Source organism: Spinacia oleracea, chromosome 6 (assembly GCF_020520425.1).
Source record: "Spinacia oleracea cultivar Varoflay chromosome 6, BTI_SOV_V1, whole genome shotgun sequence".
Lineage (NCBI taxonomy): Eukaryota > Viridiplantae > Streptophyta > Magnoliopsida > Caryophyllales > Amaranthaceae > Spinacia > Spinacia oleracea.
Genome location: NC_079492.1, coordinates 80,615,484 through 80,631,740, shown reverse-complemented (window position 1 = coordinate 80,631,740; position 16,257 = coordinate 80,615,484). Strand labels below are relative to the sequence as shown.

General features: G+C 38.4%; 2 protein-coding genes across 5 annotated transcripts; both read left to right on the top strand.

The window, feature by feature from the left end:
• Positions 1-325: 325 nt before the first annotated feature.
• LOC130463302 (uncharacterized) lies at positions 326-1,346 on the top strand. Its single transcript, XM_056832395.1, has 2 exons — positions 326-681; positions 800-1,346. Exons 1-2 carry the CDS (start codon positions 326-328, stop codon positions 1,344-1,346), a joined length of 903 nt encoding a protein of 300 aa, XP_056688373.1.
• Positions 1,347-2,875: 1,529 nt separating this feature from the next.
• On the top strand, positions 2,876-15,394 carry LOC110798058 (uncharacterized). 4 transcript variants are annotated; one of them, XM_022003187.2, is made up of 7 exons: positions 2,876-3,208; positions 4,527-5,135; positions 9,952-10,145; positions 13,800-14,029; positions 14,119-14,318; positions 14,626-14,751; positions 14,859-15,394. In XM_022003187.2, exons 1-7 carry the CDS (start codon positions 3,053-3,055, stop codon positions 14,955-14,957), a joined length of 1,614 nt encoding a protein of 537 aa, XP_021858879.1. In that variant the 5' UTR covers positions 2,876-3,052; the 3' UTR covers positions 14,958-15,394. The 4 variants fall into 4 exon arrangements, with proteins under 4 accessions (XP_021858879.1, XP_021858881.1, XP_056687408.1 ...); XM_022003189.2 differs by having other exon boundaries at positions 2,883-3,208; positions 4,593-5,135; XM_056831430.1 differs by having other exon boundaries at positions 2,884-3,208; positions 4,593-5,135; positions 9,955-10,145.
• Positions 15,395-16,257: the final 863 nt, after the last annotated feature.

The following is a 16,257-nucleotide window of genomic DNA, read 5'->3' as shown; positions in this document are numbered from 1 at the left end:
GGCAGCTGGATCCCCTACTTTGATGGGCGTTGTTGAGGGTCTTGATTTAGCAGAGCGTAATATCAAGCAGTGTCGTAGGAAGATTGGTGATGGCCATTACACTGCTGCAGTCCATGTTCTTTCTTCTTCTGGCGTTGCGCCTTATAATAAGGTCACTCTTGCGGATTTGCAGTCAAAACACCCTTCGTTTCCAGCTCCGTCCTTGCCTGATATTCATGTTGATGACCACCATCTCATGGCTACTCCTGCTGTTGTTTTGGACCGAATTAGGAGTTTTCCTCGTGGCACATCTTGTGGGAGGGACGGTTTACGAGCTTAACACCTTATGGATTGCTTGAGCGGGGCTGCTATGGCTGTTTCTGATGAGTTAGTTGACTCCATTTATGGGGTGGTTAATCTCTTTTTAGCTGGGAAATGCCCTATGGGTTTGGGTGAGTATGGTGCTAATGCTCCCCTCACCCCTCTTGTCAAGCCCGGTGGTGGTATTCGTCCTATTGCTGATGGTACTGTTTGGCGATGTCTGGTTTTGAAGGTTGGTGCTGTTATGGTTGGTCCGTCTTTGGGTAGCTATTTTGATGGTCTTCAATTTGGTGTCGGGGTATCTGCGGGTGGTGAGGCAATTCTTTATGCTGTGATCAGGTTGATTGAGGATCGGGGTTCTGATGTGGGTCTTTCACTATTGTTGGGATTTTCAAAATGCCTTCAATTTAGTTGATCGAGCGACCATGTTGCGTGAAGTTCGTCTTCGTTGTCCGGGCATTTCGCGATTGGTTGAATTCTGCTACTCTACTCCAGCCAGATTGTATTATGGGGAGCATACGTTATGGTCGTCTCAGGGTGTGCAGCAGGGTGACCCCCTTGGTCCTCTTCTCTTTGCTTTGGTTTTACAACCTCTGGTTTGTAAAATCAGGGACGCGTTTGATGTATGTCTTCAGGCATGGTATTTGGATGATGGCACTATTATTGGTGATACCTTGGTGGTGGGGAAGGTTCTGCAGTTGATTATGGAGGACGGGCCTTGTCTCGGGTTACATCTTAATGTAGAGAAGACCGAGGTTTTCTGGCCTACAGAGGACCCTCGTAGCAGGCTTGTGGGAGTCTTTCCCCCTGATATTGCTCGTCCTTTGCATGGTGTTAAGTTGCTTGGTGGTCCCACTAGTTCCGATCCAGTTTTTAGTGGTGAGCTTATGATGCAGAGGGTAATCAAGACCATTGGGCTTATGGATAAGGTTTCTCAGCTTGATGATCCTCATTGTGAGTTGTTGTTACTTAGGGCATGTACCGGAGTTTCAAAACTCTACTTTGCTTTGCGTAATTGTCCTCCTGGTATCTTTGAGGCTGCTTAGTGCACTTTCGATGAGGCTCTTCGATCTTCTTTGGAGCGTATTGTTACTGCTTCGGGGTCTGGCTTTGGCGATTGGCAGTGGCGACTTGCCACCTTACCTTTTTCTTTTGGCGGACTTGGTGTTTATTCCGCGGGTGATGTTCGGCATTATGCTTTTCTTGCTTCTCGGTTGCAGTCTTCTGGTTTGCTGACACAGCTTCTACGACATGCTGGTATTGTTGGTCCTGGTCGAGCATTTGAAGATGCGTTGAGTCTATTTAGTGGAACGGTGGAGTTTGACATTCTGAGTAACCCTAGTGAGGTCGCTGCCCCTAAACTTATGAAGAAATTGGAAGATATATATTTCACAAAGGTTACTGCATCTGCAAAATCCACCTTCACTTTATCGTCTCGGCAGTCGGCGTTGTGGAAATCGCAGCAGGGAGATCACACCTCTTCTTGGCTTCGTGCGGTCCCCATATCAGGTTTGGGACAGACGCTGAATGCTAAGGCTTATCGATGTGTGTTGTGTTACTGGTTGGGGGTTCCTTTGCTCTCTGTTACACTGCCATGTTCTGCTTGCTCCAGGGTCTTTGCTGGAGAGAGACATCTTTGGTGATCATGCGGTGTCATGTGCTGGCATCGTGGGTATTAAACATCGGCATAATGTGGTTCGGGATACCCTTGTTGATGTTTGTTATCGGTTTAGGATCTCGGCGCGGAAAGAGGTTGAAATTGGTCTATCTGGAGGGAACGATGGAGCTCTCCGACCAGCAGATGTGTTGCTCTACTCTTGGGATCGGGGCTGTGATGTGTGTTTTGACTTGACGGGATCTTCTCCTTTGACACAGTCTGGGTTGTCTGGCTTTGCCCCGGGTCGGGTTGTGACTGATGCGGCTATTCGGAAGCGGGTCAAGTACGAAGCACATTGCAGGGCCATTGGTTATGGCTTCCTTCCGTTCTCTTTCTCTTCTTTGGGGGAGCTGGATAAGGATGTTGTTGCGTTGTTGAAGCGGATTCAAAAGTTTTCTAGGACACATGACATTGGGGCTCGTGCTGCTGCTCATATTTTCACCAGGATAGGTTTCGCTGTAGCCAGAGGAGTGGGGGCCCAGATTGTATCTCGGCGGCCCACTAATTAATTGTAAAATGTTTGACTTTGTTTGTATTTGATTTGATTTAATAATAATAATAATAATAATAATAATAATAATAATAATAAATAATAATAAATAATAATAATAATAATAATAATAATCATAATAATTTTATTTGATCTGATCTGATCTGGTCTGATCTGATCTGGTCTGGTCTGATCTGATTTGATCTGAACATATTTTTTCTGATCTGATCTGATCTGAACTTATTTTTTCTGATCTGATCTGATCTGATCTGAACTTATTTTTTCTAATCTTATCTAATCTGATCTAATTAAATCTGAAATAAGTAATAAAATCCTGAAATAAGGTGAACTAAACGGGGCCTAAAATAAAAAATCTTCCAAGCCGTCCACTATTAATTCGACTTACGAGGTATGTCGGCAAGTGGCTTGCTGAAGGTAGGAAAAGACCAAAAGAATCGTGGTGTTGGATACAGGTGAGGTGACATCATACAGAAGCGAATGTGGCGCCCTGACAGAGTCTCTCTCAGCACGTAGAGAAGAGAGAGAAAAGAAGAAACAGAAAGAAAGAACACTGAAACAGATTTTGAAAGAGAGAAGAACCAAAAATGGGGCAATCATCGTCAACGGAAACAGTAGAATTGAAGGAAGAGAGAGAGTTAGAGAGCCTAGCAGCTTCATCAGGTGCTCTCCCTTTTCTTCAGAATTCTTTCTCTATTCTCGCCGATCCTCAATCTCACTCTATCCCTCTCCCTTCTCTTCAGGTAATTTCATTATTATTATCATCAATTTGCATGTTATTTTTCATTTTGATCATAATCATAGTTTAATTGTGTTACAATTGAGCTTTTTTCCGGATTGTTTTTTGTTCTTAAATCAATTTTTAGCTATAATTTGGAAAATAGTTAAACGATCAAGTACTTGTAATTGGCTATGCAAACGAAGCTATATTGTTCCGAATTTTTAATTATTGCCTTTGTGCATTACAACTTTCGCTTAAATTGGTATGTTTTTGCCAATTATTTGTGATTTTAGTGAAGAACTGTGAGAAAGTGATAATTCAATAACAAAAGGGTATAGGGGAACACCATTTGGATTTGTAAAAGGTTTATGCGAAAGCTTGGTTGGTTGTGAATTTGTGATGGTGAACTTGGCGCCCGCGATTTTGTCAGCCATCAGGTTCTATTTGTAATGAAAGAAGCGGTGTCAAATGTGGATTCGTAATGTGCAAAGATAGAAATGGATATATAGGGACCTAATACTCTAGTTTCTCAGGGAAATTGCACATTGGAACACGCATTTGGAATGGCGGATAACTTATGGGTTAATTTAACATAATTAGGTAACGAAATGTGCTCCGTGTATTAAAGTGTATCGCGAATTATGTAACACCTGACGTGTATATGGAGGAGTTGGAGGAGTAATCTTTAGACAGTGATTTTTTTTTTTACTTCTGGTTTTGTTGTAGTTTTGCATTTGGAGATATGTGTTTCTAAGGGAGGATTTTAAACAAGACAGTATATAGGGAAACTTATACAGAATGAATTAGTATAAGATTTATCCAAAAGCTTGGTTGGGTTTGATGGAGAACATGAGAGCAGCAGGACATGTCCTCCCTTAGAAACACATATCTCCCTTAGACAGTGATTTTTTTTATTTTGTTTTACTTCTGGTTTTGTTGTAGTTTTGCATTTGGAGAAATGTGTTTCTAAGGGAGGATTTTAAGCAAGTGATAATAATAACAAGACAGTATATAGGGAAACTTATACAGAATGAATTAGTATAAGATTTATCCAAAAGCTTGGTTGGGTTTGATGGAGAACTTGAGAGCAGCAGGACATGTTGAAATCCGTTCACATATATCAGCTTTTATTAACCATGGTCCATCCTTTTTTCATAAATAAAATGTGGATTTGCAATTTACAGAAGTATAAATGGCTTTTTTTTATTTGGAAAGAGGGATGTGTAATTTGCATGCTAAAATTATGTATATTTGTTTTACTTTTTTATTTTTCCTAGTTTCCCATTTGGTTTTCTTGGTGAGTGGATGTTTACCTGTTTTTTTTCCTTCTCACTTTCCAGCAATGTTTTTCTCTAAAGTATACCAGCATAAATTGCGAAAAAGCCAATTTACCCTATTGCTTCCAGGGGTTTTTGGATCATATGGCTGCCTCTATAACCGATACGCTATTTGTTCCCCAGAAAGGAGGAATTACTTGGGTTGAATTTTTAAGAGGGTACGTTAAATGCTGTGGGAGAATCTCGGCTTCTTCACTATTGAACATAATGCTTAGGGTATTTGCTTTATCTGCTGATAGAGCTGGTTGTCCCATGAATATAAATTTTGATTCTGATGAAGTTGATAGCAAGACATGTGGATCAATTTCACCTCTGGAATTGGAGATGATAATTTGGGTATGTTGGATTATGTCCTGGAATACAAGGAGTTCAAAGTGTGCAATGGAAAGTGAGCATGTGAGTGTGCCTGATCTTAACCATTTGATATTATCAGCTGTTGTTTCGTGCATGGACAATGGTAGCGATTTTGATTTATGGAATGCTGATGTCTCCAATATTGAAGCTGAGCTGACTGCTGGAAAAATACATATGTGGGCCATAAGGACGGTGCCCAGCCTTGCAGAATGCTTTTCAAATTTCATTACTTCCAGACTTAAAGCTGCACCCATTAAGGTATTCAGAGTTGAAACTTCTTATATCTTTTTCAATTGCTATCCTGCCTTTGCTTGTTTGGTGAAGTGTTTATTGTAGATTGAATTAGTTTAATATTTCTTCAATTTGTGTGTATCGACATCTAAATCAAAGGGTTTTGGGGTTGAACTTGTTGCTCTACAAAATTTGGTGTTTTTCTTTTTCTTTTTTTCCATCTTTCCATCTGATGTAGGTCCATAGAGAAAAGTTATGGCACTGAAGGGAAAATACCGACTTTTAAAGGCTACAAAGGGACAGGGAGAATTTGACTGGCGTTTTAATTGTTTATGATAAATTTGTTTTGAGGTATTCATTAAGCTCAACTGAATAGAACTTTTGATTTCTGTTTGAAATCAATCTATGAAATTATATGGAATGATTGCCAAGTTTGAGGGTGTTATGCTGAAGGGTGGCTGTCAGGTGTGTACAGTTTTAAGAGAGATCTTTTAGCCCTTTTGTGTGCTTCATGTGTACAAAAAATTTGTTTCGAAAAAGGTAGCTTATTTAGAAACTGTATCATTGAGGAGTTATGAAAATACCATTTTCGTAGGAGAATGTCAGGATGGGTAAGGACTAAGGAGCCAAATGAGGGTGGGTAAATTACCTTGATGTTTCATCTTTAAGCCTAGTAAAATATACTGAAAAACTTTGAAAAAAAGAAAGAGATACCGAAATAATCTAACGCCAAGGTCTTTAAGCCTACCAAAAGATACTGGAGACCATTCTCTGGTCCAATTAGTGAAGAAAAAGGATTGATCATGGAGGTTTTATGTGGACAATAGAGCTCTCAATCAGGTGACTATGCCAGACCCTATATATGTCATAGATGAACTCCTAGTTGAGCTTTGTGGGGCCACTGTTTTCTCTAAGTTGGATCTCAAATTCTGGGTGTCATTAAATCATGGTTAGAGAGGACGATCTGCCTAAAACCGCTTTTCGGGCACATGGACACTAGGAGTTCCCTGTCAAGCCTTTTTGTCTCACCAATGATCCATCAACCTTTTTAGCTCTCATGAATGATGTATTTAGGCCTATTTTGCGCAAGTTTGTATTTAGTGTTCTTTGATGACATCTTGGTTTACAACCCAAAGCCGGAGCAGCGCAGGGAGCAGAGAATTTGAGACTGGTTTTGGAGACCTTGGCTAAGCACCAACTCTTTGCTATAAAAAGAGAGTTTGGGCACAACAAAGTTGCTTATTTTGGCCATGTTATATCTGAAGCTGGCTTAGCAGTGGGTCATACTAGGTTCCAAACAATGACGGATTGTCCAGTGCCTCATAATCTGAAGGAGGATATATGGTATCTTACTATAGGAAATATATCGAAGGTTATGCCAGTATTTATTTTCCCTTGACTGAACAACTAAAGAAATATAGTTTTTTCTAGTCACATGAGGCCACGCAGGCTTTCAAAGCATTATGGTGATTGCTCCGGTCCTAGCTATTCCCAAATTTCCCAAAGCCTATTTTCTGGAAGCAGATATGCTTCTGGATCTGGTCTACGGGATGTTCTCATTCAAGACAACCACCCTATAGCTTTGTTTAGCAAGGTTCTTGGCCCCAGAGTAAGTTGAAGTCAATTTATGAAAAGTAATTAATGCCTATAGTGCTGGCATTGCAAAAGTTCAAGCAGTATGGCTTGGTCAAAGGTTCACCATTAAGACTGATCAACAGAGTTTGAAGTACCTAATGGAACAGAAGAGATGGGAACAGACTATCAAAAGTGGTTTAGTGAGATATGATTTTGAAATTCACTACGTGCCAGGGGCATCTAATAAGGTGGCAGATGCTCCATCAAGAGAGTTTGTGGGTATCTTTATCCCGCAGCTGCATCAATGATCTTAGGGGGAAGAATTATCCTAAGGGGCATTCAGTGGAGCAAGAGATTTTGAAGTACAAGAGTATTTTAGTCATTCCAAAGAATTCTTTCTTAGTAATGACCCTACTGAAGGAGATTTATGACAACCCTATTGATAGACATAATTTCAAAACTTATCAGAGAATGTCTAGTAAATGGTTCTGGCAAGGAATGAGAAGAGTTGTCACAAAATATGTTCCAGCAACAAAAGACATCCTCTGTTTGTCCTGCTGGATTTTTACAACCACTTCCCATCGCTAACAAATTCTGGGAAGACATTTGGTCTGCCTAAGTCACAGGGGTTGGATACTGTATTGGTAGTGGTGGATAGATTAACCATTGTGTGTTTAAGGTATCCCTTTACAGTGGCTACAACATCTGTGAAGGACATTGTCAAGCTGCATGGGTTTCCTTCCTCTATTTTTTCAGATAGCGATAGGGTCTTTTTGGGGATAGTTGATTCACTTAAAGGGCACCACTCTTACAAGAAGCACAACTTATCACCCCCATGATGAGGTGGTGAACAAGAGTGTGGAGTCCTATCTCGGGTGTTTGTGTTTCATCGAAGGAAAGCCTAGGACTTGGTCTAAAAGAGTGTGGAGTCCTATCTCAGGTGTTTTTGTTTCATCGAAGGAAAGCCTAGGACTTGGTCTCTGTGGGCCGATGGCTACCGTGGGCTGAGTATTGGTTCAACAGCTCACACATGCTTCAACTCAATACACCCCATTCAAAGCTGTCTGTGGTAGGGATCCTCCTCAGTTGATCAGGTTTGAATGGGATGGAGTTTTACATGACCTCAAGGCTAATTTGATAAGGGATTGACAGTAGATGAAAGCCATATTTATCTCAAGGCCAACTCCCTTCTTTACACCCCATTCCTAAAGAAGGGAGTTGGAATTATAATGCATTTAACTGCACTGGTTAATTGAATACAATCCTAATCTCTGGCCTAATATTTATCTTTCTGCTTAATAATTCCACTATTACATTGCTGCAATTAGCTTAATTACCTAATTTTATGTTGATTTTTACGCTACTTTTGTTTCTGAAGGTAGGACCTTGCAAAAATTGTTTTTTTATTTGGTAATTCCTGACCATATTTCCTAATTTTTTTAACAATATGATTTTTTTTATCTATATTTTTTACTTCGTATATGCTAAGCAAGCCAGCTCTCAAAGTCTAGGGACCATATACTATAGGAACCTCGAAAGGCAGCTTTCATGGCCTTGAAATCAGTAGTGCAAGTGCATTCCTTGGCATTCGTATGGCAGAAGATACCCTTGACAGTTGGGCACACAAAGTACCTGTGGGCTCATGATTCCCTTATTGCAAACAACATTGAAAAATCAGTATCATGGCTTAGTGAGCTGTTTTTCAATCTGCAGTCTTCCTTAGGCAGTCAATAACCTATGCCTAAAGATCTATCAAACTACTCAAAACAGTTTTCCACCATAAATCTGGAATGTAGGGTAAGAATATCTATACCCTTTCTCTATCCTCTTTAATACCCTCCTGTGCTATTGAAAATTTGCCTACTGTAGCTTTAGATCCAACAACCCGTATACCTCACCAAATTGCGCTACCAACCGGGATAATAATTCTGGGGATCAACACTTTATCTTTTGCCAACTTGAATGTCAGAAAGTTGATTCCCAACTCTGACAAACTTTCCCAGATACCAGTTTGTTTCATAAGGTTTCCTTGGTTCTTCCTTGAAGACAACTGATGCTCTACGTAATTGTTAATAAGGGATGTCACATCCTGAAACAGATTTATCGCAAGGTATCCGGATGACATTCAGAGGGACCCATGGAGAATACTTTTAGAAACTTCATCAACCGAAGAGAATCCTGGAGTTGAAGTATAATACGTAGTACTCCCTCCGTCCCAGATTAGTTGTTACACATCTAAATTAGGAATGACCCCACAATTATTATATTGTCTCTCTCTTCCCACTAAATATTATTTTGTCCCCACACCCTCTCTCATTCAATTAAAAAAATACCCCACTAACTCCTATCACATCTACTTTTTCAATAAAATAACAATTGATAACCAAACAACCACTTATCACATAAAACTTTGTGCAAAGGTAAGTGTAACAACTAATTTGGGACGGAGGGAGTACTTGTGTCATTTAATGTAATTTGGGAATGCTTAACCAGGCTTTTGGGAATTCTTTGCCACTTGCCAGGCTTACAATAAGTCTTTTTTGTAATTCACATGGCTTGCATTTGGTCCTCATCTTACCATAGGCAGGAGCTTTTTAGAGACATTGGATGTAGTGATAGATTTTGGTAAATAATGCCTGAATTCATTTTGAGAATCTAGGGGGAATTTTCTCCCCCTTTATAATCCACTGGAGTACCCTCTCATAAGTCATAACTCAAATCTAATTATGTTCCTCTTTTAGATGCTACCTGCAACCCTGTTTTTATTGGCACATGGAATGGGTGTAGGAAATGGGAACTTAAGCTGCTACCTACAGTTGTTAATCTAGTCCACCAACGGCCATGTAGCTGTTTCCATATTCCAGATCGCGATTCACTTGGGTGTGGAGAGTGAATGATAGATAATTTTGAATTTACAAAGATTCCAGCTTAAAGATCATGATTAGCTGCAAAAGAATCTGTTTATGAACTTTCATCATAATAATAATAATGAACACTAAAATGCTCATCATCCTCAATGGTATCATTTTTGAACATCTGATGTAGAAGCTTACCAATAGTTACATTGTTGTATTAACTCAAGCATTTGGCCCTTGTAGACCTGATCACCTGAATGATGAGATATTCAGGTCTCTTCCTGGTGTCCCTGGAATCGTTATTGGCCAAGTGCCTCCTAATATTTATCTGATTGCAAGTGGACTCTGAAAAATCATGCATTATTTAAGTTGAAAGAACAGTTTATTGATATATATTTTCTTCTTGTTACTAGCAGCCTACTGAAACAGACACTCCAGGCACAAGGGCCATTGAAAAATCTTCTGCAGAGTCAAGTGAAGTTCATATTCTAACACGTGGACGGGCATGGGCAATGGCTCTTTCCCAAAGAAGCAACATAAGTGAGGAGCTTTTGAGAATAAGCTTCCCCAGCAATATTGATGTAATAGAGGATAGCCTTCTTTATCGGTTCGTCATCAATATCTCTGATTCATTTTTGGCTGTTATTTGTTTGATGTTCATAGAACTACGTAGAACTTCCTGTTGAACTACGTGCAGTCTTTTACATCAATTTACATGTCTCCTCATAGCCTCGAACTAAAATGGATTCCTTGTGGGCACACATGTGCTTTACAATGTTTGTCCGTGAAATGAATAATCTTCTACTTAATTTAGTTGTCTCAATGGTGATGTGGTTACCTGTAGTCCTGTACCACCAGACTAGGAAGAATTGGCTTTGAAATTTCAACTCTGAATACCAAATAAATGTTCATAAATTCTCTCTATGATTTAATTTTGCTGTTCTAGTGCATCTATGAAATGTGTTTTGGCGCAGATTGTGGTATTCTATGAAGCGTACTTCGGTGCAGATTTAGTGTATCCAATTTAGTACTCTCTCCGTATTTTAATATTAGATAAAATTTGACCGGCACGGGTTCTAGGAGGGTGAGTTGATTTTATTAAAATAAGATGGAATTGGGGTAGTGGGTTATTATTTATTGCGAGAAATTGGTAGTGGGTGAATTATTTATTGTGGGAGAAAAGGGTGTGAGTAAGTGGGGACCCTGACCTACCAAAAATAGAAAATACAACTCATATTAAAATATGGTCGGTTTTAGAAAGTCAAACTCATATTAAAATATGGTCGCTTTTAGAAAGTTTAACTCATATTAAAATTCGGAGAGAGTAATATTTAGTGTTAATATGATTGTAAAGAGTGAACGAGATCATGTGTTAATAATTCATCCAATTTACTATTTTATATAGATTTTATTTATGTATTTTCAAGGACATGTATGAGAGAGTTAGCACGAGTTTGCGTACTAGTGTTGGTAAGACCGAAGAATTCCCCATTACGATTGGAGTGCATCAAGGGTCCGCACTTAGCCCGTTTCTTTTTGCTATAGTCATGGACCAATTGATGAGGTCAATTCAAGATAGTATACCATGGTACATGATTGATGAACCAAAGAAGGAGTGGAAAGTAAGATGGAGTTATGAACTTTGGAATCTCGGGGTTTTAGGCTGAATAGAAACAAGACGGTATATGGAGTGTAAGTTTAGTGGAGTCCAAGATAGAGAGACATGGGCGATTACCTTAGATGGAAAATTGTCCAAGGTTCTGAAATGTTCCGTTATTTAGGATCTATTATCCGAAAGGATGGGGAATTGGATGGCCATGTGGCTCATAGAATCAAAGCAGATTGATTAAAGTGGAAAAGTGACACGGGGTTCCTATGTGATCCAGACATGCCCCAAAGATTGAAGGGAAAATTCTACCGCACGGCAATTCGACCGGCGTTGTTATATGGCACGGAATGCTGGGCAGTGAAACATTATCACGTGCATAAGATGAATGTGGAGGAGATGCGCATGTTACGTTGGATGTGTGGGCATACAAGAAAGGATCGTTTGAGGAATGAGATTATTAGGAAGAAGGGGTTGCACCAATTGAGTTTAAGATGATGGAAAATCGTTTAAGATTGTTTGGGCATGTAAGCAGAAGATCAAGTGATGATCCAGTTAGGAGGCTAGAAGGGTGACAAAGTGATAGAATTGCAAGGGGTATGGGAAGACCTAAGAAAACTTGGAGGAAGGTGATTGAGTACGATATGAGCCTATTTGGGATTGAGGAGAATATGGCGTTGGATAGGACAGAGTGGAGGGAGAGATATACGTTGATGACTTCATTTGACTTATACATCTTCCATTTTTATATTATATTTATATTTTATTTATATTTTCTATTTATTTTTTATTGTTATTATTTTTATTTTTTTAAAATACTATTTCGAAAGGTGGTTATTTTACTTATAGCTAGTTTAAACTTTATTTATTTTTTATCTCTTGAATTTTTTTGTAATATATGTATAGAGGTGCTTATTTTACTTAGATCTATTTTAAACTTTATTTATTTTTTTTAGGAAAATTTGACAAAGGCAGTCCCAACTATGGACGTTCAACTTTAAAAGGGTCCAACTATGAATTATTCCTAGCAGGTCTCAACTATATGGGGTGTCAATTTCGCGTGGTCCCATTCTGAAAATGACCGGCTGGAGGTGGTAAAAATGATGACGTGTGCGGTGAGTACCACATAGGCACATATCACGTTCCATTTAAAAAAAAAGCGACCCGTTTGATAAAAAAACCCACCCGTTTAATTTTTTTTTTAAAAACCACCCGTCATTCTTTCTTTGCTCCTTTCTCACCCACCTGCTACTTTCTCTTCCCTCTTCCTACATTTATTCATTATTTGTTCAATCCTAATCATCTTCCCCACTTCATACAATAATCTTCATCATCTTTATTTAATTCAATTTATGTTTATGCACGTTCAATTTCATCTTGGTTCCTTCAAGCTCTAATTTTGCATATTAATTTCATTTGGGTTGGTTCTATACTTCGATTTCTGTTTTTCATCATATATACATATGGGGGTGCTTAAATTTCTGTTTCGGTCCCATAAATTCATTCGGCGTTAGTTTAATTTTTGGGTTTCCCACTGAAATCATCTTGGGTTAGTTTGTTTTTTTGTTTTCCCCCGATAAATTAACTTGGGGTTAGTTAATTTAATGTTGGTGGTGGGTAAGATGCTAGGAACTATGGGTGGGGGAAGGCTGGTTAGGATATTGCGGAGGGAAGGTGGGTAGGGGCGGCAAGTGGGTGGGAGGGGAGGGAGGACCTGCGGGTGATAGGAGGCTAGCGGTGGTGGCCGAAAGTTGCGGGTGGTGGTGAGGTACTTTTTGCAGAGGAGTGAACAGAAGAGGAATGAAGGGATGAAGGAGTCATTAATGGAGGGTGAAGAAGAATGGTGAAAAGGAGAAAACACGTCACTTACTAATTTTCCCTCAAATAATTTGGAAAAAAAGGTAATATAAAGAAATCTAACATTTTAACTTAATTAGCCGGTTATCGGTTAAAAGACCCACGCAAAGTTGACACCCCATATAGTTGAGACCTGCTAGGAATAATCCGTAGTTCGGCCCTTTTAAAGTTAAACGCTCATAGTTAGGACTGCCTTTGTCAATTTTTCCTTTTTATTATCGCTTATAATATTTTTTTTCTTTTAACTTCCCGCTCCTTTCTGGTTTGTTCTGGTCACATTGACGATCTCCTATGACGATTCATATTAGCCGACCCCAAATCATTCTGGGACTAAGGCTTTGTTGTTGTTGTTGTTGTTGTATTTTATGTGCAATTGTCATCATGAATTTATGTAAAGGTTGCCTTGGTTAATGATAAGTATTATACGAAGTATTTGGCTTCAGGGGACAGTGAATTAAAACATGTAATAGCAACTTCTATTGATGCCAGTAATAATTGCAGTCATTTAGGAGTTGTTAAAGTAGTCTGGCTCCACGTGAAATAGGAGCAAACCTTAAGTTGGAAAGTATGTCAATTAGATTGAACATCTGTTGCAGAATAAAAAATAAAAGTTTGAAGTTCTCATTCACTTTTCTAACTTATGTGATGTTCACATGGACTGGATAGCCTTCAGTCTAATGTTGGCTGGACATAGTACTTCAGTCTAATGTTCGCTGGACATACTACTTTAGTCTAATGTTCGCTGGACATACTACTTATTGTATTAGTTGAAGACTGATTACCGTCGCTGCTTTACAGATCTTACTTCCATGGGAAAGGGCTGAACAGATTATGGTCAAATGTTGAAGGTTATCACGGGCCATTGCTACTGTTGATCTCTGCCTTTTCAGGAGAATCTAGTGAGATCAGCAGGAAGTGGATCATTGGGGCACTCACACAACAAGGGTTTGAAAACAGAGATGCATTCTATGGAAACGGGGGTTCTCTATGTTCTATATTCCCAGTCTTTCATGTTTTCTCAGCGTCTGGTATGTGGGCATGAGAGTTTGAGAATCTTACAAGCGACGGTATAAATTTTTTAAAATGTACTTAAGTTTGAGAGCCTTTCATGTGGCAGGAACGGAGAAGAACTACCTATATAGTCACTTGCATTCGACTTTGAAAGCATACGATCCGCACCCAAAGCCTGTCGGGATCGCATTCGGAGGAACTAGCGGGCATGAAAGAATTTTTATTGATGATGATTTTGCAAAGGTTACTGTACGACATCATGCTGTCGACAAAACATACCAACATGGCTCTCTGTTTCCTAATCAGGTGAGTTTTTATGATTAATGGTATCAGTCTATGATATCAATAAGCTTCTTGATATGTCTCCAAGTGCCCGACATGATCCATACATGATTAGATTTCGGGAAAACCATATTGGATGTTTTAGACTTTTAGGCACAAAATATTGTGTCAATACCGTAACCTTTATTGGAGTCCCGACTTGGATATAAATGTTGTCTAAATTGAAGAGTGCAATTAACCATGAATCACCTATATGATCCTTTCTGGTATAGTAGTGGTATCGTATCAACTATCAATATATGATTAATAAGGTCTTCTATCATCTTTTCAGGGTTACCTTCCTACCGAAGCATCAGTTCTCGACGTTGAAGTGTGGGGTTTGGGTGGTAAGACAGCAAAGGAAATACAAATCTCATACCAGAAGAGAGAGAATCTTTTCACAGAGCAAAGGCGCACGGTAAAATTCCCTTTAAATTAAAGTTATGGTTTAATTTTTTATTTTTTTTTCTGGAAATGGTGTAGGTGCAGAAAAGAATACTCATCTTTTGTTTGAGTTGGTTGCAGATTGACCTGAAAACATTTACTAACTGGGAAGATTCTCCAGAGAAGATGATGATGGACATGATGTCTAATCCAAATACGGTTCGACGTGAGGATCGGTAATTAGTAATAGAGCTTTATAGACCTGTTTGTTGTATATATGGACGGGGTTTATTGTTAAGCAATAAAAACAAGCTTCTGCCCTGTTATCGAGTTTTTATATCTGTAATTACACGAGTTCTTGAGATTACTTTTGTGATACTTTTTCTGCATCATTTCTGGAGTTAGAGCTGGAGAATGGAGTTCCTTGTATCTTTATTTTCTTTCGGAAGCATTGCCAGTTGCACAGAGCGTAAGGTGATTCGCCAAGGGATGAATTCTAGTATGGTAGGATCTTGCAATTTATTCTAGTTCTTTTAATTCTTGATTTGGACCAAGTTATCCAATTCTGATTGAAGGCTAAGTCTTTATGCAATGACCATTGGTACTCCTAACTCTTATCATTTACAAGCTTTCTCCTGAGCAAAATAAAGAGAGATGTATCATTAGTTTTTTATTTATCTTTTGCTGTGTGAAAGAACAAAATGCGTTGTATTTATATTTCTTTTGCTTTTACTAGACAAGAAGAAGAAAAATGGTGAGTTTTTACAATTTTGAACGAATTTGTCAGCCATAGCCCATATGCGCAATTCACTATTAAATATTTATGGTTTATGTTTAATAATACGGAGTAGTATTTTGGTTATTATAATAATATCAATTACTAAAAATTAACTTTTCATATTTGTACAATATTGCAATTGCTGAATTATACACCCGAGAGTACCGTCCAATTAGTACTTCCGGGGTAAACACAGAGAAAACAAAACAAAACGTGCTTGGCCAGAAAATGCTGGCTAAAATAAAATAACGTAGGGAAGAAATAACATAAAAATTAAAGTAACATGAAACGAAAAAAGTAACATAACCAACTGCCAAAATCTATCTATCTATATAATATACTAAAAGAGAGGAAATCAATGTGGAGTCCGGATCCTCTAGAGTTTTAATAAAACTCTACAAGGTAGAGTTGTATCTAAACCATACATTTTAAAATCAATGGATCATATTGATGAGAAAAAATAAGGGGAATTTTGGAAAGATTATATATTAACCATTGATTTTTCATTCAATAGTTGATATGTTCAAACTCTACATTGTAGAGTTATTTTAAAACTCTAGAGGATTCAAAACCATCAATGTGGTGATGACAAGTGTCAATTCGCCTCTCTTTTTAATTAAAAAAATTAATTAATTTTTTGTGAGGGGAATTATAATATTTTATTTAAGGAAGTGTATTATTTATTTTGATTACAAATCTTAAAGATTCTGTTGATAATATACATTCTATAAATATTTTTCGGCAAACAAATCAATTATACAG